Here is a 20,005-nt window from a genome sequence, read left to right as displayed (position 1 = left end):
ATTCCCAGTGACTTTACAGTCATCTGGTCGCTTAATAGCGATGCTTGATGAAAAAAAACAATAATCGGCAGTGCATTTGACTAAGCAAGTTCAATCCATACTGCATGTGTTGTGCTACGTTGGGCCAAACAAAAAAAAACATAAAATTATTGACATGTCATCGTCTGTGTATACAGCAGTGATGCCCAAAGTGGGGCCCGCGGGACAAATTTGGCCCGTCGTGTCATTTTGTTTGGCCTGCCAAATGTAATCATATTCATACTGACCTCTTTCAAGCTGCCCAATCATTGATGGAATGTCTGCTACATTGAAAATCAGTCAGTAGATTTTACTGTAAAAAGCTGGCAGGTCAGTCGCCAGAAATGTACCGGCAAATCATCGGCGGTAATATTTTTCCATTTACAGTAATGCACTGTAAGAACAGGGAATGTAAATGTTTTGGTCCGGCCCGCGTGAGGCCAATTATAAATTACAAAATAAATTTTAAAAAGTATCTATGTCGAGTGTGCAATACAACGGTGCTGCTTTTGTTTTGAAAATCGTTATTTGAATTACTTCCGTGTGGACGTATGCGTGATTGTGAGTGAATGTGAACAACTGCAATTACAAAATAAAGTTGAAAAAACATCTATGTCCTGCGCGCAATACAACTGTGCTGCTTTTATTTTGAAAAGTATTATTCATGGGCGTGTGTCCGTGTGTAACCTGCGAGTGAAGGTGCACATGCAGCGACAAGTGATGCACGGTTTACACCCGAGACGCCAAAAAGAGAAAAGTTGATGAGGAATGCCGTGTTTTCAACAACACATGAACTGCAAAGCAACGTCCCCTCACCTAAGGTGCGTGCCTGCGCAATTGCGCACTGCTCAAGCGTCCGCTGCGCGCAGCAAGTATATGCCGCGCACCAAATCAAATCCCATCTGAATTATAAACAAAATAAACATATTTATTCTATGTAATTTTGCAATGCAACTTTGAGTGACAGTGACAACAAGCGGCCCTAATGGTGTTCGTCAACACCGTTCAATTGAACACCGTTCAATTATTGTAACGTCTATCGAGATGCTTCGAGGACAGGAATTATATCGATCACTTTATTGAACAAAACTGTTTATATTCGGACATAACCACACCAAAAACATGAGTAAAACAATTCTATCTCGAAAAACTAGTCATTTTCTGCCGTACAAACCAGGCCAAAACCAACTTGTCATCTGTCACCAACACGCATAGCACTAAACCACTGGTGCGTTTAAGGCCACACAAAAAGTCGGACAACTCAAACACCACACAAAGTTACACTATGACTCCTCAGTCATACGTGTGCTTATTTTACTGTCATTTATTATTAATGTTAATTTATATATATTAGTCATGGAATGCTGTTACACACACTATGTTGAAGTATTACTATTATTATTATTATTATTATTATTTATCTTACGGTATATATCAAAAATAATATTGAGCAAAATTTAATTGAAATATTGTCGATGTGGCCCTCCAGCAGTGCTCGGGTAGCTCATGCGGCCCCCGGTAAAAATTAATTGCCCACCCCTGTTATAGACGGACAATACAGACAATTCTAGACAGACAATACAAACTTTCGAAAATACAAAAATAACACAATTTTTTATTTGTTTATTTAAACAGTGATGGTTCTAGTCCCAGTCATCTTTTTTTCAGTATTTTTACATCAAATAAATCAGACTTTTGCAGTAAAAACAGTCCTATTTTTCAATGTATGGTAATGCAATACCAAACAATGGCCACAGATTTTGTGGCAAAAACTGGCAGCTTACACCAGAATTTTAAAGCAAAAACAGTGGTACAGTTTTTCAATTTGCAGTAATTTGCTGTAAAAGCAGAGTATATTTTATGGAAAAATTCTGGTGACTGAGCTGCCAGTTCATTTTATAGTAAAATCTATATATATATATTTTTTTTTTCCACAGGCTAACTAGTTACATTTAAATTTAAGAACCCCTGCTCTATGATACAATTGTGACTTTATAACGATCTATGGAAAATAAATACTTTTGTTCGCCACGCTTTGCCCACGTCCTATAATGAAAACCTAAATGCTTCAAAATGTAGCATCCTCCAAGTGTCTATTCTGTCTGGGTAAATTCTGAAGGCAATTGGATAAAGTATCTAGGATGAAATGGTTACAGAACAACATTCAAATGGCAAAAATCAGGGCATTTGTGATTAAGAGGTTTCTAAATAAACTTTGATTGATTGAAAATTTGCAGAAAATTACCTTTTTGAAAGTTTTGAGGTTGAACATGTACATAAAAGATGTAACTGAATTAGGCACACAGTCTGTGACAATCTCTACTACCTTATATTTATATATGGCAGTATGAGGCTAAATTCCTCGCTCGTGATATTGTTGCTTTTTAAAAATCGTTATTTGGCCCTTGGAGGTAAAATGTTTGGCCACCCTGGCATACAGTATACACTTAATTTTCCTCATTCAATGACATAATACCACATTGATTCATTAAAGAGGACTTTATGAAAAAACGCATACTTTTAAATACATATGTAATTGCGAAGTACAATAAAACTCTATTTTATAGACAGATAATACAGACAATTCTAGACAGACAATACAATCTTTCGAAAATACAAAAATAACACAATGTGTTATTTGTTTATTTATACAGTGATGGTCCTAGTCCCAGTCATATTTTTTTCAGTATTTTTACATCAAATACATTTATACAAATCTTAATATTTATAAATAAAACCAAATCATTATTATTATTATTATTATTATTATTATTATTATTATTATTATTATTATTATTATTATTATTTTATCAAGGTTGTTTTCATGGTATGGCTAGCAACTTGCAGCTAAATGTGTTCCAAGTCGACCATCAAAGTTTATGTTATGAAGTCCCGATCCGATATTGATATCGGTCGGATAGCAGCATAAAAACAAGTATCGGATTATATCGGCTTGCATGTACAATGTCCGCTATAAGCTCCGATACAAGCAGTCTGGCAGCACGTTTACTTGTGCAAAACTAGGCAGACATATAACTGCTAAATGTCCTCCAATAAGTGCACAAGTTTAATCCATCCATCCATTTTCTACCGCTTGTCTCTTTTGGGGTCGCGGGGGGTGCTGGAGCCTATCTCAGCTGCATTCGGGCGGAAGGCGGTGTACACCCTGGACAAGTCGCCACCTCATCGCAGGGTCAACACAGATAGACAGACAACATTCACCCTCAAAATATTTTCTTTAATTTTAGTAAAGTAATTTACAAAAGGTAAACATGGTCATTGGTAAATGGTAAATGGGTTGTATATATATATTGACACTATTTCCACATTCACCCATTCAAACACACATTTACACACACATTCACACACTGATGGCGGGTTATAAGCTACTACTGAGAGCTAGCAGCTACACAACAGCTAAGCACACAATAGCACACAAGCTAGACATTCTTAAAAGATGTCCATAATTGAACAATACTGCAGTCTAAAATAAGACATTTGTCGATATTAACACTTATCAAAGAACTATAGTTAAAGCATTTCACTTACACATACAAAGTCTCCAAGGCAGAAACATATTACAAAGTATCCAGTATAAAACGTGTCCGCATTGTTCAACTTACTGCGTCATGCACTTAATTTAATGAATTATTAAGACCAATAGGTGTAACCAAGAGACAAATTCACACTCCACTTCAAAAGCATAAATACTTTTTAAGGTTAGTTCTCTAAATAATTTCACTTGATTAGCCTTTATAACATTCCACAATATAAAAGGACAAAATAACGTGCTATAATTTGGGCTGATATCAGATTGAACTAATTTCTGTATTTGCCAATTTTCAAAGCTCCAACATCGGCATCGTATCAGAGGTAACACCCGTGTTAAAAACACTATACTGTATGTACTCAAGTATTACTATCGTCTGCTTTCTACATTGCTCTTAATCCAAAAGCATGTTCTGCAAGATGATACTAAAACGTGATAAGTCATTTAATTATTTACAGACTGTGTTGAAGATGGTATAAAAGTTTGTATTTTTCCACAAACTGCAAAAAAGGAGAATATATAGTCCCGTTTTCCATGTGATTCATTGTACAGTGTTAATATCCCACCCTGTCCTGTTTCATGTTGCGACAATAGCCTCCTTGTCTCAGAGAATTGTGGGCTGAATGGCACCGTGCTACATGATCGTGATATTGGTCCACAATGCGGCTAAACAGGCTCATTCAACCCGGCTGACCTTCAGCAAAGCCCAACAGAGAAGCCAGTGGCTGACTAACAGCACAAAACAGGGGGCTCATTAAAAATGTCATTTGAAAAGCTGACAAGATCTTAGACACCATCTACTTTTAGTACAGCACCTTTGACACCAGATAAGTGGTGGAGAAGGATGAACAATGTTTGTCCTATATTGATGGCGAGAGAAAGTAGGGCAATACCGCATGTGAGTACGCTAACAACTTTGTGCTCAGTTGTACATTATGCTGATCATTGTGGCTCACGGTAGCCTGGCAGTCTGACTACACTATCTGGTGGCCTCACATCATTGCAACAATAAGAACCTTTGTGTAAGTACATGAAATAGAAATAAATGAGTATTCTGCTTAAAACTGGGTCTGCTTTTGGAGGTGTGACACAGTCATTTAAGGACGACTTATCATGAATTTTGTCTTTTCCGACTTATAAATGTTGTCACAATATTGGATACCTGTGTTAAACAATGCCAACGTGTCAAATCACAAGCTTCATGCATTTGTCCATAAGCTGGCACGCAGTTTTGCATGCCTTTGCCTTAAGTGTTTTGCAGTCTTTTTTTTAACAGTGGGTAATCGGTGATATCACTGATTGACGGATCTGCTAATGTTGCCATTTCTAGTGTTGAGCCCGCAGAGTTCCTTGTCCTCTGTTTCAGACTGTGAGACTGTAACAGCTTCTGCTTGGAACTTGTGTGCTATTAATTCTCATCTAATGCCCTCCCACTTGCTCTGATGTCTATATAATGTAAATACTTTTGTGTTTATTTGTCCGTACGACATTTTACACGGGACTGTTTTGTCAGGATGGACCAGTACGAAATTGGATTAGCCGTTAAATTAATGTAAAAAGACGGCATCATTACGATTTGTTTAGAGGAAGCACAAGAGAAAGTACAATAAAGTATTATTTTCATCAAATCTTGGCATGCGCACGGCATAATAACAGTGACGCACAACACACAGTGACATAAATGCTGCTAAAAGCAGTTCTATATTACGCAACTCCGTATTGAACGCAGAGTGGGCAGGTGTACCTAATGTTGTGACTGGGTGAATCTATATTGTTACGTTTTGGTGTTGATTGTTGTTGGTTTGGACCCCCGGATGGAGAGAGGGTAAAGTGCAGATAAACATTTTATTTTATTTCATTTGAAAATGAAGAAATAGTGCAGGCAGCACGGTGACACAGGGGTTTGTGCATGTGCCTTACAATACGAAGGTCCTGGGTTTGATCCCTGGGCTCGGGGTCTTTCTGTGTGGAGTTTGCATGTTCTCCCCGTGACTGTGTGGGTTCCCACCTCCAAAGACATGCACCTGGGGATAGGTTGATTGGCAACACTAAATTGGCCCTTGTGTGTGAATGTGAGTGTGAATGTTGTCTGTGTTGGCCCTGCGATGAGGTGGCGACTTGTCCAGGGTGTACGCCGCCTACCGCCTGAATGCAGCACCCCCCGCGACCCCAAAAGCAGTACAAAAATGGATGGATGGAAGAAATAGTGCAGCAAGGAAGTGCAAAGGAAGCATAGGGAAATCTATGCAGCATGGAAGCAAACAAAGCAAAATGATCCAACCCTGTCCTCTGTCATAAAAAGCATACTGACTGGCAACCAGGGACAGATGTGTCCTGATTGTCAGTCAGGGACAGGTAAGGGAGACAGCACTCAGACAAGAGAAGTGGTGGCGGCAAACAGGAAGGGAAAAACAAAAATAAGAGCGCTGGATAGGAAATAATACAGAAACTAAGGAAACTGATAATTACCGTATGTTTTGGACTACAAGTCGCAGTTTTTTTCATAGTTTGGCCGGGGGTGCGACTTTTACTCAGGAGCGACTTATGTGTGAAATTATTAACACATTACCTTAAAATATCAAATAATATCATTTAGCTCATTCACGTAAGAGACTAGACGTTTAAGATTTCATCGGATTTAGCGATTAGGAGTGTCAGATTGTTTGGTAAACGTATAGAATGTTCTATATGTTATAGTTATTTGAATGACTCTTACCATAATATGTTACGTTAACATACCAGGCACGTTCTCAGTTGGTTATTTATGCGTCATATAACGTACACTTATTCAGCCTGTTGTTCACTATTCTTTATTTATTTTAAATTGCCTTTCAAATGTCTATTCTTGGTGTTGGGTTTTATCAAATAAATTTCCCAAAAAAATGCGACTTATACTCCAGTGCGACTTATACCGGTATATGTTTTTTTCCTTCTTTATTATGCATTTTCGGCCGGTGCGACTTATACTCCGGAGCGACTTATACTCCGAAAAATACAGTACTTTCAAACTTTCATGTGAAATCATGACATATATACTATGTATGAAGTTTTCAACCGGGTCGGTAAAAAATAGCAGCAAAGTTTGTCTTTAGGATATATATTTAAACAGTGCACATTTTCAAAAGATACATTTGATTACTTATGGAGAGGTGAGGGTGTGGTACTAGTTTCATTTGCTATCTGGGAATGTTCAGAAACAGTATGATTTTTGCAGTAGTGAAACAATAAGGGTTGTGAAAATTAACGTCTTAGTGTATATTAATCCATCAACGTAATTAATCTGATTAAGAATTTCAACATAATCCGGTAGTAACAGGCTGCAGAAGCAATCACTTCAATATGGAAGACGCTAAGCAGCACATTGGCCCGGTCCATTGAGTACACAACGGAACAGTCGAATGACGTTAAATATAACGCACTGCAGGAAGTACAGTAGTTTCCTTTTCCCTAAAGCACTTCCAGCTCATTAATAACCCAAAAGGAGTGACAGGTACACATCAATGTGAATACATGTTTTTGTTAAGATGAACATGATTTTAAAGGTGCATAATAAACACAACCCTGTGATTAATCTGATATGAAATTGTAATTATTCGACAGCATAAGAAATAATACTTTAGTAAACATTACCAGACACTTGTGTGACATGTTTTAGGCACAGGAGCACATTCTAATTATACGTTTACAGTAGTGTACAGCTGCAGTGCTTCATACTCAGGTGTTTGTAATATTCCAGCAACCAATGGGGCAAATCATTACAAACACCCTTGGGTAAGATCATGCACAGCAGTTATACACCACTGCAATAATAAACATATTACATTGTGTTGATTCAGATTGTGTATGAGCTTTTGTGTATTAGCACCTAAATAACATAAAGTCTGATTCTGGATCTTACCTGTGTGACAATGAATTTGTCCTCTTGGTTGCGTTGCCAGGCGGTAATGATGTGTATGGTGGACAACACAACTCCACTGAGCACAGCAGCTCTCATTCGGACAGGCAGCAGAGTGTAGATGATGTAGATAAAGAAGACCGTCCACCAAATGCCCTCTGAGGCACTACGAGGGTCCACCATCAGCAGCCCAAAAACCTGCACAATAATGAGCACCCCGATCACCAGGTAGCTCACGATCCACATGTAGTCCTGGTGGAAGCCGTTGCGGTTGCACACCACCATCATGGCAAGAAAGAGCACCATGGCAACGGAGAGTACTGAGACGTAGGCCACATCCGGGGCCCGCTGAATGCAGTGAAAGGCCAGCATGACCCCACACACCACGACCAGAACGCCCATCAGCATAGTCAGAGAGCTCTGGTTGAGTCTGAAGAAGTAGCGCTGGTACAGACGCTCAAGTTTAGCCGACTGGAACTTCTTGGATTGAAAAACCCACATGACGTGCACCCAACAGTCTGCTGCGCTCATCTTTTTGCACCTTCCCTCTGCCACCTCCCCGAATTCATCCTCTTTTCTGCCCTTCAGTTCGCCGTCATCAAAGCCCAAGTCCACAGCCTTTAGGCCCAGATCAACGCCATCGCCCATCCTTTTCCCGTAATGGTCCTCTTGCCATCCACAGCGCAGGCCGAAGTGTCCCCCGCTCGGGCCTGCTCGGGTGTGGTAATGCTGAGGGGCCACATTAGGGGGATCCAAGTCCTCAGGGTCCCTTAGGCAGCTCATGTAGCGTGAACCGCACAGGGAGGACTTGTCTTTCTTCTTTTTGCCATTGCGCTCTCCCCACGCGGTCTTTCGCTCATCTACTCTGCCTACAAAGACGCCTCTGGCCCACGACATCCTATAAACATGTAAAGTTATAGTCAGAGCATGAGGGACAGCGGACTATGGAAGAATCAGTACTTTTATATTGGTTAGCTGAGTCAAACCCTGGGTCTGCATCTATGGGTTCCATTGTACGCTACTTTGTTGTTCATCACACAGACAAACATTTTTGACTTAGGGGCTTTGTGATTCTCTGTGTTTTTGTTTATGTCATTAATTATGTCTGTTGAAATAATTTGCTGATAACCAGTTAAGATTAGGGATGTTGCGATCTGGGATTTATGCTGCCAATTCCGATCATCTATGAGTGAGATCAGCCGATACCAATACCGATCACATGTTTTAAATGCACATTTTTTAATTTATTTATGGTTATTGCTATTAACCGTTTAACAATATCAGCACAATATTTAAACTGTAGTTTCTTATTGTCTTTATTACATACAATTGCTTGATCAAAACAAAGTCAACAGTAGACAATACCTAAACAAAATCAAAAATTAATATCTATTATGCACTAAAATATTTTTGACCCTAAAAATCCTCCAGTGTCCAAAGACGTATTCCCTTAATTTGAAAACATGAAAATGAAAGAGAAAAAAAAGATTTCAAGAAAAAAAAAAATAGACCTAATCACTTTGGTATCGATCAAATTGTGATATTACCCTTGGTATCGAGTCTCTACACTACCAATTTATGGATTGATCCACCCTCCTCTTACATGTTGTGTACTTCTGGCTGCTACAATGCTGACACACCAACCCTTGTTGTTATATTATACTCTGTCTATGCTCTTATCAATCTACTTGTTAATTTACTGTTATATCTGCTTACTTTCTGCTGTAACGTGCTTACATCGACAATTCTAAAAACTAAAAAAAAAAACAAAAACACAGTATTAGCCTGAGGTGATCAGTGTTTGTGATCAGCATTGAAAGGCATTTATCGGCAATTGTGTTCACATACTTTTTAATTAAAATTGTCTGAGACTGATTGATGGCTAAACGATCGGCACATCCCTAGCAGTTAAGGTGGGAATTACAAAAAAAAGTGGTAAAAGACAATGACAGTAATATATATATTGTTGTTTTTTTGCAATATTTGATTTAAAACTATACACACCCTCTCCTATGGAGGAACAACACTTTCAACGTGGGTTTTGAGGAGAAAAAATAAGGAAACCCTCCTATTGCTTGGATTTACATGACGTCACATCCGGCTCATTAAATATGTGTGGTGGTCAAGCCAGCGTTTGTTATCAATGGGTACCAGTTGCCATTTAGCCTTTCTCGAAACATAAAATGTAATTTGCTTGCGTTATTTTCGGCTGTACGAACTGTTCAAATCGCGAAAAGGATAAACGTTTCTTCAGAGTTCCTCAAGAGGTAATCAAAAAGGACGGAAGATTGCAAGATTTTACGAAAGACAAAGAGAAAAGTAGCCCGCAATCTAGTCTAAAAAAGCAGAGTCAAGTAGAGCACAAGTTTGCGGTGATCACTTTGTTAAAGGTTTGTTTGATATACTTTTAACGTTTAGTATTTCCCATCTAAGTGTTATCTTGATATTATTTGTATTTACTTTTTAACCAACAGAAAACAGAAAGTCAGGCTCAATGATACTTAGTCAGATAAGGTACTTCTGCATCTCCCCTCTTGTTTATTTTGTACACAACTGTGTCAGAGGACATATGACAACAGGACAAAAATTAAATATGGTGGTGATTCAGTAATTATTAGTTGGTCGAATGAATTTGCAGTCGGGTGCTATTGTCAGTTTGTTTACATGGACACGTCCTCGCAAGACGCAAAGTTGAATCATTAAATGCAACCTTACCCGAGCAAAAAACGATGCATGATTTAGTGTACACGGTAGTGTCTTGATACCAATTTCCTTGACCCAGACACACACAAATAAGTTGTAGACCTCCATGCTTTTCCAAGATTGTATCTGTTTCCTCGTGTAGAATTACGTCTGGAGCACAAGATAGCTCTATATGTCTCGAAACCCCACCGACGGATAATCCCTGATATCACTCGACAAATTTTATTTTTAATAAAGTATGGTAATCTATTCCAATAAATGGTTAGACTAATGGTTAGATCTGTTTTTTGCGTATTTAGAGAGTTTGCAAGTTGTTTGCTCAACAACACAACAGCAATCTTGGCTTGGTTGACCACCACTGTTTTTCTCTTCCAGGGAAGAAGTCACGTGACGGAATACAAGCAATAGGTCATGTTTCTCGAGAAAATCCGCTCACCTGTGTGGGCGTGGTCAGGTCAAACGCTTGGCTCTTTGGAAAGGTCACTGGTTCATCCCAGCAGGTGCACACCATGGGCTCAGGCAGACCAGGTGCCTCAGAGATTTCTGAATTCAGTCTCCCAAACTGCTATTGTCTCAGCCCTGCACCCCACTGCTTGCCTCCGTGTAGGCCTTATCGTCCCCTGTGAAAACAAACGCAAACAAAAAAGTTGCCTTCAAAACATATATTAGTGAAGTGAAGTGAATTATATTTATATAGCGCTTTTTTCTCGTGCAGTGGTTCTTAACCTGGGTTCGATCGAACCCTAGGGGTTCGGTGAGTTGGCCTCAGGGGTTCGGCGGAGGTCAAAACACACCCGACTCATCGCGTAAATACAAACTTCTCCCTATGGGCGTATTACGAATACGGCAACATTTGACTGATTTGCAGGTGTGTAATTTGTTGTGAGTTCATGCACTGTGTTGGTTTTGTTGTTTGAACAAGGTGATGTTTTGTGCACCAGTAAAAAAAACATAGTAACACTTTAGTATGGGGAAGATATTCACCATTAATTAGTTGCTTATTAATATGCAAATTAGTAAAATATTGGCTCTTAACTAGTCATTATCAAGTACTTTTTAATGCCTTATTCGGCATGGCCTTATTATCACCCTAACCCTCTAACCCTGACCCGAACCCTAACCAAATAACTCTAAATTAAGTCTTTGTTATTTAGAATATGTTCCCCATACTAAAGTGTTACCAAAAACATATAACTTTGTCTTGAATTTGAAAAAAATAAATACAAATATTTTTCACTAAAGAAGGGTTCGGTGAATGCGCATATGAAACTGGTGGGGTTCGGTACCTCCAACAAGGTTAAGAACCACTGCTCTAGTGACTCAAAGCGCTTTACATAGTGAAACCCATTATCTAAGTTACATTTAAACCAGTGTGGGTGACACTGGGAGCAGGTGGGTAAAGTGTCTTGCCCAAGGACACAACGGCAGTGACTAGGATGGCGGAAGCGGGAATCGGACCTGGAACCCTCAAGTCGCTGGCACGGCCACTCTACCAACCGAGCTATACCTGGTAATAGACTGGTTTGTACCCGTTGCTGTCGGCCCCCTGACATTGTACAGTGGGCAGGCATGGATGTGCTCCATTTGACAACAAAAGGTCTACTGAGTGGGCGCCAATCAGAGATCAAGGGCTCTCCAGTCATATTAAATTGTCCATGCTTCCCCTATTAGCTTTGATGACTCACTAAAGCTACATTCTGGTAGCACATGTCAAACACCAAACCTAATAAGCACATTTCAGACTGTGACAAACAGCAAAAAACATATAGATAGTGAAAATTCAGAGAATATACAATGCATCCTCATTGTATTGTTTGTGGCCACAATAGTACTGTGTGTTTGTGCAAGCTTACAGGACCCGCATTCCTACAAACTCACCATTGATACATCCACTGTTATGTAATCCAATCTATAAAATAGATAAGACGTGACTGAAACATATTTGCCTCCCTTTATGTTTAGCTATAGGACTATATTATGTACATGTCATGACTGCTACCACTGATGATTATACGAGCGTTTAGGACCCAAGACTGATGGGCGCAAGCAGAACGGCCGACGCGCATTACATAACAGGACGCTGCGAGTAGCCTGGAGGCAAAGTCGACGGCGCTTCACATGTAAAAAAAAAAAAAAAAAAAAAAAAAAAAAAAAAAAAAAAAAAAAAAAAAAAAAAAAAAAAGGCTGCGTGGAGGCGCACTGCACACGATGACACATCGCTGTGCAGCCACACACCATCCAGGAGGAGCCCAACATTCCGTGGAGCAACTTGTGAGATGTGCAGCCCCATCCTGCAGAACTAACACGCAGCGGGTGTTTGGACTCCAAACAGCGAGGAGGGGGGGGGGGGGGGGGGGGGGGGGGGGTAATAAAAAAATTAATAAAATACAAAAATAAATATATACATGACTGCACAGTCCCGCGACGTTATCCGCTCCTCGCCACGATTAGTGCACTTTTCTCTGCGGGACCCCGCCGTTATGTCACTTTAACACATGACCGCAGCGATCTGGCAAGCGTGAAGGGGGGTGAAGGGGGGGTGAAGGGGGGGTGAAGGGGGAGGGGGGGGGGGGTCACTTACCATTGGCGATCATCCGTACAGGAAGGGACTGTTGTCACGACACCGCAGCAGAGGTGATCCACTTCCAGCCCCGGGACTCCAAGATCCACGCCGCCGCCGACACTGCCTCCTGATGAGGCTATGGTAGCCTCAGAGCTCCGAGTGGTCTGCTCTTCCTGCGAGCGAACTCTCTCTCTCTCTCTCTCTCTCTCTCTCTCTCTCTCTCTCTCTCTCTCTCTCTCTCTCTCTCTCTCTCTCTCTCTCTCTCTCTCTCTCTCTCTCTCTCTCTCTCTCTCTCTCTCTCTCTCTCAATTTTTGAAGGGGCTTTATTATATTAAAGCCAGCATTAAAAACACAAATCAAAACAATTGAAATGTGTCCAAACTTAAAACACCTGTCGAAATTAAAACTATGTACCTAAAAAAATATATGTATATTATAATAAATACATCTGTGGACAGAGTCGTGTCACATTGCACCTAAAAAAAATGTCAACGCTAATTAAAATCAAATAATAATTGAAATGTGTCCAAACTTAAAACACCTGTCGAAATTAAAACTATGTACCTAAAAAAATATATGTATATTATAATAAATACATCTGTGGACAGAGTCGTGTGACATTGCACCTAAAAAAAATGTCAACGCTAATTAAAATCAAATAATAATTGAAATGTGTCCAAACTTAAAACACCTGTCGAAATTAAAACTATGTACCTAAAAAAAATATATGTATATTTAATAAATACATCTGTGGACAGAGTCGTGTCACATTGCACCTAAAAAAATGTCAACGCTAATTAAAATCAAATAATAATTGAAATGTGTCCAAACTTAAAACACCTGTCGAAATTAAAACTATGTACCTAAAAAAAATATATGTATATTATAATAAATACATCTGTGGACAGAGTCGTGTCACATTGCACCTAAAAAAATGTCAACGCTAATTAAAATCAAATAATAATTGAAATGTGTCCAAACTTAAAAACACCTGTCGAAATTAAAACTATGTACCTAAAAAAATATATGTATATTATAATAAATACATCTGTGGACACAGTCGTGTCACATTGCACCTAAAAAAATGTCAACGCTAATTAAAATCAAATAATAATTGAAATGTGTCCAAACTTAAAACACCTGTCGAAATTAAAACTATGTACCTAAAAAAATATATGTATATTATAATAAATACATCTGTGGACAGAGTCCTGTCACATTGCACCTAAAAAAATGTCAACGCTAATTAAAATCAAATAATAATAATACAATAAAATAAAATAAACTAGAGAACTGTGCAATACCTTTCAATATAAATGCTGTCGCTCTCTCTCTCCCCCAGGCGTACGGTTTTTCTAGTAATTACTTATGGCCCTCAATATCACTAAAAAGTGCATTTATATATTTTTTTAACTTAACAAATTCATAATTAGTTTGTCTTATTTCAGCTCATAGAAAAAAACGAGAAAAATCAGAGACAACTCATCTGAGGGCTTGTACCACCATCTAGCGGTTATTTGGAGTAAGTGACAGGAATCCATTTGAATCACCCAATGACGTGATGTATTTTTTTAAGCCTCTCCATCCATCCATCCATCCATTTTTCTACCACTTGTCCCTTTCGGGGTCGCGGGGGTGCTGGAGCCTATCTTAGCTGCATTCAGGCGGAAGGCTGGGTACACCCTGGACAAGTCGCCACCTCACCGCAGGGCCAACACAGATAGACAGACAACATTCACACTCACATTCACACACTAGGGCCAATTTAGTTAGTAAAAGTTATTAAGCGAAATTAGGACAATGTGTGTAGTGAAAAGGATGTAGGTGAAGCATATGATACATTTTTAAACACTTTCATGATACGTTATTAAAACTGTAGGCATGTACAAACCCTGTTTCCATATGAATTGGGAAATTGTGTTAGATGTAAATATAAACGGAATACAATGATTCGCAAATCATTGTATTCCGTTTATATTTACATCCAACACAATTTCCCAACTCATATGGAAACAGGGTTTGTATGTAACTCAAATAAAAATATATACTGTATAATCTGACCCCGACATACATATTAATGGGGAAAGAATGCAAATTGTCAGCCAATATAAATATCTTATAATAGATTCAGAGGTTTCCTCTAATGCCCATATTGGCAAATTGAGTAAAATTAATCAATTTTAATCTTGCAAATTTTTTGTGCAATTCGAAATGAAATGTCAACTGAAACTGCGAAACTGTATTTGCATTCGATGATTTTCAGTCACTTCAACTATTGCCTTACCAGCTGGTCTGAGGCTGGTCAGAGTTTAAAAAAAAAAAGGAAATCTTGTACAAACAAGCAATTAAAGTTATGGATAAACAATTTAGGCACTATCATCACTGTGCCATTCTACTGGTCACAACATACAAGGCCTTCACACAAAAAATGAAAATGTGGCTTATCAACGCCTACAGCTGCCAGCACTAAAAGATGAGCCTGTTTTGATGCTATGATAAATATTAGGTTGTGATGTTGTATTTAATTTTTTATCATATCCTATATGTATTGTGTGCTTTTTTTCTATTTCTCTCTTTTTCTTTTCTTTGAAATTGTAATTTTACTACCTTTTTTACATCATGGCCAGGGGACTACAGATGAAAACTAGCCTTCTGGCTAATTCTGGCTTTTTTAACCATATGTAGTCATGTGTTTTTATGAAATTGCATTGTCCCCTTTGAAATAAAATAATCTTAATCTTAATCTTACATTACGGCAACAATTGTCCATGGAAACAACTTCGAATTTGAATAATCAACCACTGATGACAAAGGGATTGAAAAATCCACAGAGGCACAAAATTAGTACACAACATATCAAAACAAGCAAACCAGCATACTACGAAAATGTGGAGAAAAATATTACTCATTTATTAGACAGAAACAAAAACAACATTACAGCAAAATAGACATAGCATTAATTAAATTAATTAATCAATCACGTTTTATGTATATAGTCTTTAATCAAAAGTGCTTCAAAGAGCTTCACAAACTCCATCCATGTTCTACCGCTTGTCCCTCTCGGGGTCACGGGGGATGCTGGAGCCTATCCCAGCTGCACTCGGGTGGAAGGCGGGGTACACCCTGGACAAGTCGCCACCTCATCGCAGGGCCAACACAGATAGACAGACAACATTCACACACATCTGCGGTCCCCTCCAAGGTTTTCTCATTGTATCCCAATGTGTTGAGTTTTTTCTTGCCCTGATGTGTCGTTGTGGCTTGTGCAGCCCTTTGAGACACTTGTGATTAAGGGCTATGCAAATACACTTTGATTGATTGATTGATGTTGTTTTTTTTTAAAAAGGGCAAAAAGATTAAAAAATATATACTTTTTTTATTTTTTATTATTAATAGTAATATTTTGTCTTCCTACTCATTTTCGGACATGTTGTGATGAGAAACTGGAAAATGTGATGTATCATATTGTAACTGTATGCATGTTTGAGACAAATTTAAACCATAACATTCACCAAAAGTAGAAGAACAAAATGCCCTCCCGCCCATAAAAAAATCAAAAAATTTCTGTAATAAATTTCAGTAAAATGTTACATAACAATATATTGACAAAAGCCAGACCTTTAGTTTTCTCTTTTTGTTTTTACAACTACACTCCCATGTATGTTCCACCCCAACACATGAGGCAAGAGAAGATTCTGGCTTTTTAAAAAGCTCTCTAAGTGTTCTGACATTACTGATTGATTACATCTACAGTACTCCAGGGAAATAGCACCAAATTAATCCATGCATGTCACTACCCCAAGCACACACAGTTCTAACAATAGTAATGGATTGGATTTATATAGAGCTTTTCTAACCACTCAGAGCGCTTTACAGTGAGAACTGAGAACCCTTCATTCATACATTCACACATTGATGGCGGTAAGCTATAGTGGAAGCAACCGCTGCTCTGGACTAGGCTGATGGAAATGTGGCTGCCAATTTACAATTTACAACACATGTTAAAACCTTTTGACTTTTTAAAGATGGTCTTAACATATTTACAACATTACCCACTCTATATAATTTGGTTTTGTTTAAAAAAAAAAACATTTTTTTGTTTTGCTTTGTTTTTTTCCCCAAAAAATAAATGTAAAGTGGCCAAAATATGAATTGAAATAATCATATAACCTGTTATTATTCACTTAAATATGATTGTAAGTCTGTCAAGTGTTGCTTTACTTCAAAGTGTAAAGTACAGATGAGCTGATAAACATGGATTATTATCAGAGGATAACAGAATCATAATATTGCATCATTATAATGATTGTTACTATTATTTGATGACATTATGACGTCTGTGTTGAGTGAAGTTAGGTTTGCCGCTACACAGGTGGAACAAACCATTTTGTATTTTTGGTAAGGTGTATAAGTAGTTAGACATTCTTAATTTGATTCAAGCAACCTTATTATTTGACTTTCACGGCCATATTGTCACACCGCAGTGCCGGTGAGGGATGTCTTGTCTTGGTTTCTTCTGTCTTGTGAATTGCATGTTTTACTTTGAAAAGTAACTCCTCTCATCACTTGCCCTTCCTTTTGTGTCATCAGTCTGACGTCATCCCTCATCCCTGATTGTTTCCACCTGTTTCCCATATCAGCCCACGCCTCCCTTTGTTCTGTGCCTGATCGTCTCGAGTATTCGTGCCTCTCTAGCATCCATGTCCACGCCTTGCCTCATCTCACGTTTGTATACCTTGATCCTGAATTCCTTCGTTGCTATTTTGAGTTTTCTTTTTCTCCTCCTGAGCAAAGTGATTTTGTGTTATTTAGTTTTACAGCCAAAGTGGTGAGTTTTCAGTTTTTCTTACAGTTCTTTCTTTCCTCAAATTTTTGAGTGACATTTTTTGTTAACCATTATTAGATTAGAGTAAGTGTAGAATTTTCATAGCCATTGTTTCTTCCTCCTGTTGGAGCGTTTTGTGTTTATATAAGTTTCATAGAATATACGGCGCCAATTATAGTTTGTCATTCTTTTTGTGTTTTTCCTCCTTTCGGAGTGATTTTCGGGTGTTCCCTTTTTTTGGAACCTTTTTCGCCGACTAGTTTAGCTATTGTAGATTTTAAATTGCCCAGACTCTGGAGGTGAAAGGAAGCTTTCAAAATAAAAGCCTGACGAAATATTCCCTACTCTGCATCTGAGTCCTATCCTTTTGACCAAGCCTGACACATATTAAATATGTGTTAACATTTATGGCGTCTTTTCGAAAACTTAGACATTCAAATGGCAAAAAAAAATCTTTCAACTATACAAACGCCTGAAGCCCCCATATTCACTCATTTCGATGCCCCTGCAGTCGTCCCTCACAACATCACGCTGTACATTTGTTAGGTTTTTCTTCTTCTTCTTTTTAAAGCGTATTTTACAACATTTTTGGACTACATTAAGCATTTCCGAGAATAAAAAAAAGAATAAGTAAAAAAATATATCAATAGTACAGTTTTTTGGCTTATAGAGGTGACCAAACCAATCAAAGCGTTCTGTTCAGTATTGTGGCCACCGATTGGCTCAGCCTCAGGCAGCATTACTGTATCGGATTAAAAGAGTGTGAAAGTGACTAAAAGGGTGTTATTTCATGTCCAGATGGTTTCTCATACGGTTAAAAAAAAATGATTTAGAAAGTCTCAAACAGTTTTTATGCTTCAGCTATGAAAATATTCCGTTTATAATTAATGATTCCTACTTCACAGAAATTAATTTACCACGGAACCAATTAACTGCTATAAATGAGGTAATACTGTACTGGGTTTTCAATGTGTAATGCAGAGAGCCTCTTCTCAGTGTACATAATATGTACTACATATCGCACTGGCCATCCTATTCCCCAATTGATTCTCTAAAGCAAGGGACAAGCGGTAGAAAATGGATGGATGGATGGATTTTGCCTTTGACATAAAGCAAAATCCTGATTTCGGTTTGAAAAATATGTTTTTCTGTATTTTTCTTTAACTGTGCCTCACCTTCTGGCACTGCTCTACACCTACCTAACATTTTGAAAACTGTTGTACAGCTGGGAAAGGCTCCAGCACACCCCGCACCCCCGAAAGGGACAAGTGGTAGAAAATGGATGGATGGATGGATGATCTGTAACATCCTGTACAGTCCATCCCTGCATACACCGAGTTCAAGCCAGGGTTTTATGGACACAAAATTGTCAGGTTCAAACACTGATGACATCTATTAAACAAGACAAGAAGCAAGGAATTAAACAGACAGAATTAAATTTGGCTCAATGAGGAGAAACGCGTACATCTGTACCCTTGTACAGTGTTCCACGCTCTGACGAAAGATTGTACGCCTCCTCTGTTATTTGGACTTTCCCTGATTACATGGCAACAGCTGTTTCTAAGGGAAGGGGGTCGTAAACAGCCACCGCCTTTGATTAGAACAGTTAAAAGAAAAGGTCGTAAACAGTTCAAAGAAAAGGTCGTAAACAGCCATTGCCCTCGGTCACAGAACAGTTAAAAGAAAAGGTGCCTGGAGGGGAGTCTGGTCCTGCTTACTCTCCGCCCTGTAGTTCTCGGGTCAAGACAAAATCTTTCTGTGGATTACAATACATCAAAGAAACAGAACACCTTCATGTTGCTTCCCATCCTACACAGTGGAGTTTTACAAGCCTTCTTCTTGGTAGGATCAAAGACAGCTTTTGTCTTCTCGCCGGGAACTCATGGCAACACAAAGTTTTGTGATAACTTAGATACTGTCAAGACTTGGTCTGTGGCGTGGTTTGTTCTCCCGTGGTGCAAAGGAATTGGACCAAACGTGACGTGCAGGTGAGGACATGTTTAATATATTAACTCAAAAAAGGCTCAAAAGGGGATAAACAAAAAGCGCTCACAGCGGAGGGAAAAAAACTTGACTATGAAAACAAAAGGCACGCACAATGGCGGAAGTACAAAACTAGACTATGAAAACAAAACACTAGCACAAAGGCAAACAACTATGAACAATAACAAAACTTACTTGACATGACAAGAGGGGCAAAAGGAAGAGCAGCATGGATCATGAGGGTGAACAGAGTGATGTCGCCGACTGCCTGGCAACAATGGCCTTAAATACTGGTGACATGATTAGTGAAAACGTGAGACAGGTGCGTGACATGAGGATGTGAAACAGGTGCGTGACAAGACAGGTGAAAACTAATGGGTGACCATGGAAACCAAACCAAACAAGGAAGTGCAACCAGGAACTAAAAAAAGAGCCCAAAACCCAAGCAAAACAAAAACATGATTAACA

The 20,005-nt window shown here is 38.7% G+C and overlaps 1 protein-coding gene across 1 annotated transcript in view; it reads right to left on the bottom strand.

The window, feature by feature from the left end:
• Positions 1-12,903, bottom strand: part of LOC133653588 (adenylate cyclase type 6-like) — a 125,936-nt gene extending 113,033 nt beyond the window's left edge. The window contains exons 1-3 of the mRNA XM_062053024.1: positions 12,748-12,903; positions 10,603-10,786; positions 7,467-8,361 (exon numbers count right to left, since the gene is read on the bottom strand). Coding sequence (XP_061909008.1) covers positions 7,467-8,360 — 894 coding nt within the window. The 5' untranslated portion in view covers position 8,361; positions 10,603-10,786; positions 12,748-12,903. The remainder of the gene's footprint in view (positions 1-7,466; positions 8,362-10,602; positions 10,787-12,747) is intronic.
• Positions 12,904-20,005: the final 7,102 nt, after the last annotated feature.

The sequence above is a fragment of the Entelurus aequoreus genome, linkage group LG07 (assembly GCF_033978785.1).
Source record: "Entelurus aequoreus isolate RoL-2023_Sb linkage group LG07, RoL_Eaeq_v1.1, whole genome shotgun sequence".
Taxonomy (NCBI): Eukaryota; Metazoa; Chordata; class Actinopteri; order Syngnathiformes; family Syngnathidae; genus Entelurus; species Entelurus aequoreus.
Note: the sequence above shows the minus strand (reverse complement) of the source record. Positions and strands in the feature narration are given on the sequence as shown.